General features: G+C 46.7%; 1 protein-coding gene across 1 annotated transcript in view; it reads left to right on the forward strand.

Moving 5' to 3' along the window:
* The window catches only part of grin2ab (glutamate receptor, ionotropic, N-methyl D-aspartate 2A, b), a 98,482-nt gene that overhangs the window by 71,380 nt on the left and 24,602 nt on the right, over nucleotides 1-2,500 (forward strand). The window contains exon 3 of the mRNA XM_047802732.1: nucleotides 818-1,413. Coding sequence (XP_047658688.1) covers nucleotides 818-1,413 — 596 coding nt within the window. The remainder of the gene's footprint in view (nucleotides 1-817; nucleotides 1,414-2,500) is intronic.

Consider the following 2,500-nt stretch of genomic DNA (forward strand, 5'->3'; position numbering starts at 1 on the left):
GAGAGACGGTGTGTATGTGAGACGGTGTGTATGTGAGACGGTGTGTATGTGAGATGGTGTGTATGTGTATCAGGAGACGGTGTGTATGTGAGACGGTGTGTATGTGAGACAGTGTGTATGTGAGACAGTGTGTACCTGTGTGCAGCTATTCATGAGCTGAATGAGTTTTGGAGCACATAAACGACTCTGTGTTTCACACCATAATTCTGTCACCTTTTAAAGACGCAGTCATTACTCTAAAGTAACTCTGCTGGTGACTGCAGCAGTGCTCCAGGCTCAGGTCTCTGTCTCTCTCTCTCTCTCTCTCTCTCTCTCTCTCTCTCTCTCTCTCTCTCGTCTTTACACAATATCCCACTGTCACTATTCTCTATGAGATTATATTACTGGACCCACTAACATTTGTATAGCAGTTATTACTCGAAACATTCCAAAAAATAAAAGTCTTTTTTTTCCACAATAAAATGTTCAGCTCTGCAGCGATGCACTGTTGCACACGCGTCTCCGATATTAACTGACACCTGGAAGCTTCGCCCACCTCCCCTTGATCTCACCTGATCTCCAGCGGACGGGTTGCAGGGTTTCGTTCCTCGCTCGATGTAGCTAACATTAGACACATAAAAAGTCACTGTCAGTTATTTATTTATTTATTTATTTATATACTACTGAAAAAGTGGCGGAAGAATAAAAACACACAAAAAAGAGTGAAATTTGTCCAAATGATGTTAGAAAAAGATTAAATGCTCTGGTGGGGTTTTAAAACACATCCATGTAACATCCAGTGTCCAATAATTTTCCTTCTTTCTTTTCTCCTCCACAGGACACCAGCTCCTCTTTCTTCCAGTTCAGTGCCTCACTCCATCAGGAAGCGCTGCTCATGCTGGCTGTGATGGAGGAGTACGACTGGCATGTCTTCTCCGTGGTGACCACCCGGTTCCCTGGTCACCAGGAGTTTTTGGCGACTATTCGTGTGACAGTGGAGCACAGTTTCGTGCGCTGGGATCTCCAGAGCGTAGTGACTCTAGACGGCGTTGGCGAGCCTGAGGACAAAGCACACGTGCAGCTCAAGCGCATCCAGTCACCTGTCATCCTGCTCTACTGCTCAAAGGATGAGGCCGAACTGGTGCTGTCCGAGGCCCGGTCACTCGGGCTGATCGGTGCCGGCTTCGTGTGGATCGTCCCCAGTCTTACGTCCGGCAACCCTGCACGTACGCCCGAAGCCTTTCCCCCGGGAATGATTTCCATCGCATACGACGAGTGGGACTATCCTTTGGAAACCCGTGTGAGGGACGCGGTGGGAATTTTCAGTCACGCTGCCGCTGCCATGTTCCGAGAGCAAGGACGCATCCCGGACGGAACGGTTAGCTGCTCGGGTCAAGCGGAGAAACCGGAGGTTCCTGCAAGTGCATTACGCAGGTACAGAAAGTACTTTACCTAGAAATATCTCATGACGTGGGAACTAGTAGATGACGTGATCCCATGGACCGATTATACTCGGCACAAAGAATCTCTTCACAGTGTATTGAGTGTGGCACCGTGTCTGCTTTTCTGTGATTATAATGCTGAGTAAATACAGAAAAAACTTTTGCTTGCATGCAAATCGGTGGCAGGGAAAGAAGAAATGCGTTCGGCGTGTGATTCGCTTCTGAATTCATATTCATACATCGTATAAATCATTTGAATTGTTTCAAATATTTAAGGCACGCGTATTGGATTGTCGCGGTTGCCAGGTGCTGTGCATAAATCCAATCACGTGTGTCTCTCTTTTGCCAGCGGTAATCAGACCTGTCTAATTGTTTCTGACACTCGGCAAGCTGTGCTTGTTTTGATAACAGACAGCTCAGGGTTCATCCCATGCAGTGTTGTGACAGAAGATCACTGCAATATTCCTGCCACAGCTCGAGAACCCAAACACAAAATACACCTCAAGAAGTAAGGAGTAAGAAGGCTGGTTTTTTTTTTTCTTATTTACATTGACGTGGTGCAGATGTGTGGATTAAAGCAAAAAAAAAACCCATTAAGTGTGTAAGTGAGGAATAATAAAGCTTTAATGCACCTCAGCACTGATTCTGACACCTCTGGCCCGGGCTGATGTAGGACAACAGCAGTGACGGAGGATTTTATCCATTTTTTTACGCACTGCTTCTGAAATATTAATATCTAGTACCACTTTTCCACCAAAAAGAACCGGGTGCTGGCTCAGAGCTCGCGCTCGTCCTGGTTCAGAGTTGGTTCCACTGGAGAACCTTCTAAGAACCGGTTTGCCTTTCCATCGGTTAGAGCGCGTCACAGAGCCGAGTGTGACGTCACTGTATACGTGTCACGTTACACAGCGATGTTAGCGCAGCAGCGACAAACACAAACACAACAACAACAATGGTGGATGTTACTTTACTGTTAATGCTCATGGCTTTGTGAACCTATATCGGCATCCAAACGCGGCGAATCCGACGTGTACGTGCGGCTCTGTGTAATCTGTATAAACGCAGGTTGTGATGGAGAA

The sequence above is a fragment of the Tachysurus fulvidraco genome, chromosome 18 (genome assembly GCF_022655615.1).
Source record: "Tachysurus fulvidraco isolate hzauxx_2018 chromosome 18, HZAU_PFXX_2.0, whole genome shotgun sequence".
NCBI classification, from domain to species: Eukaryota; Metazoa; Chordata; class Actinopteri; order Siluriformes; family Bagridae; genus Tachysurus; species Tachysurus fulvidraco.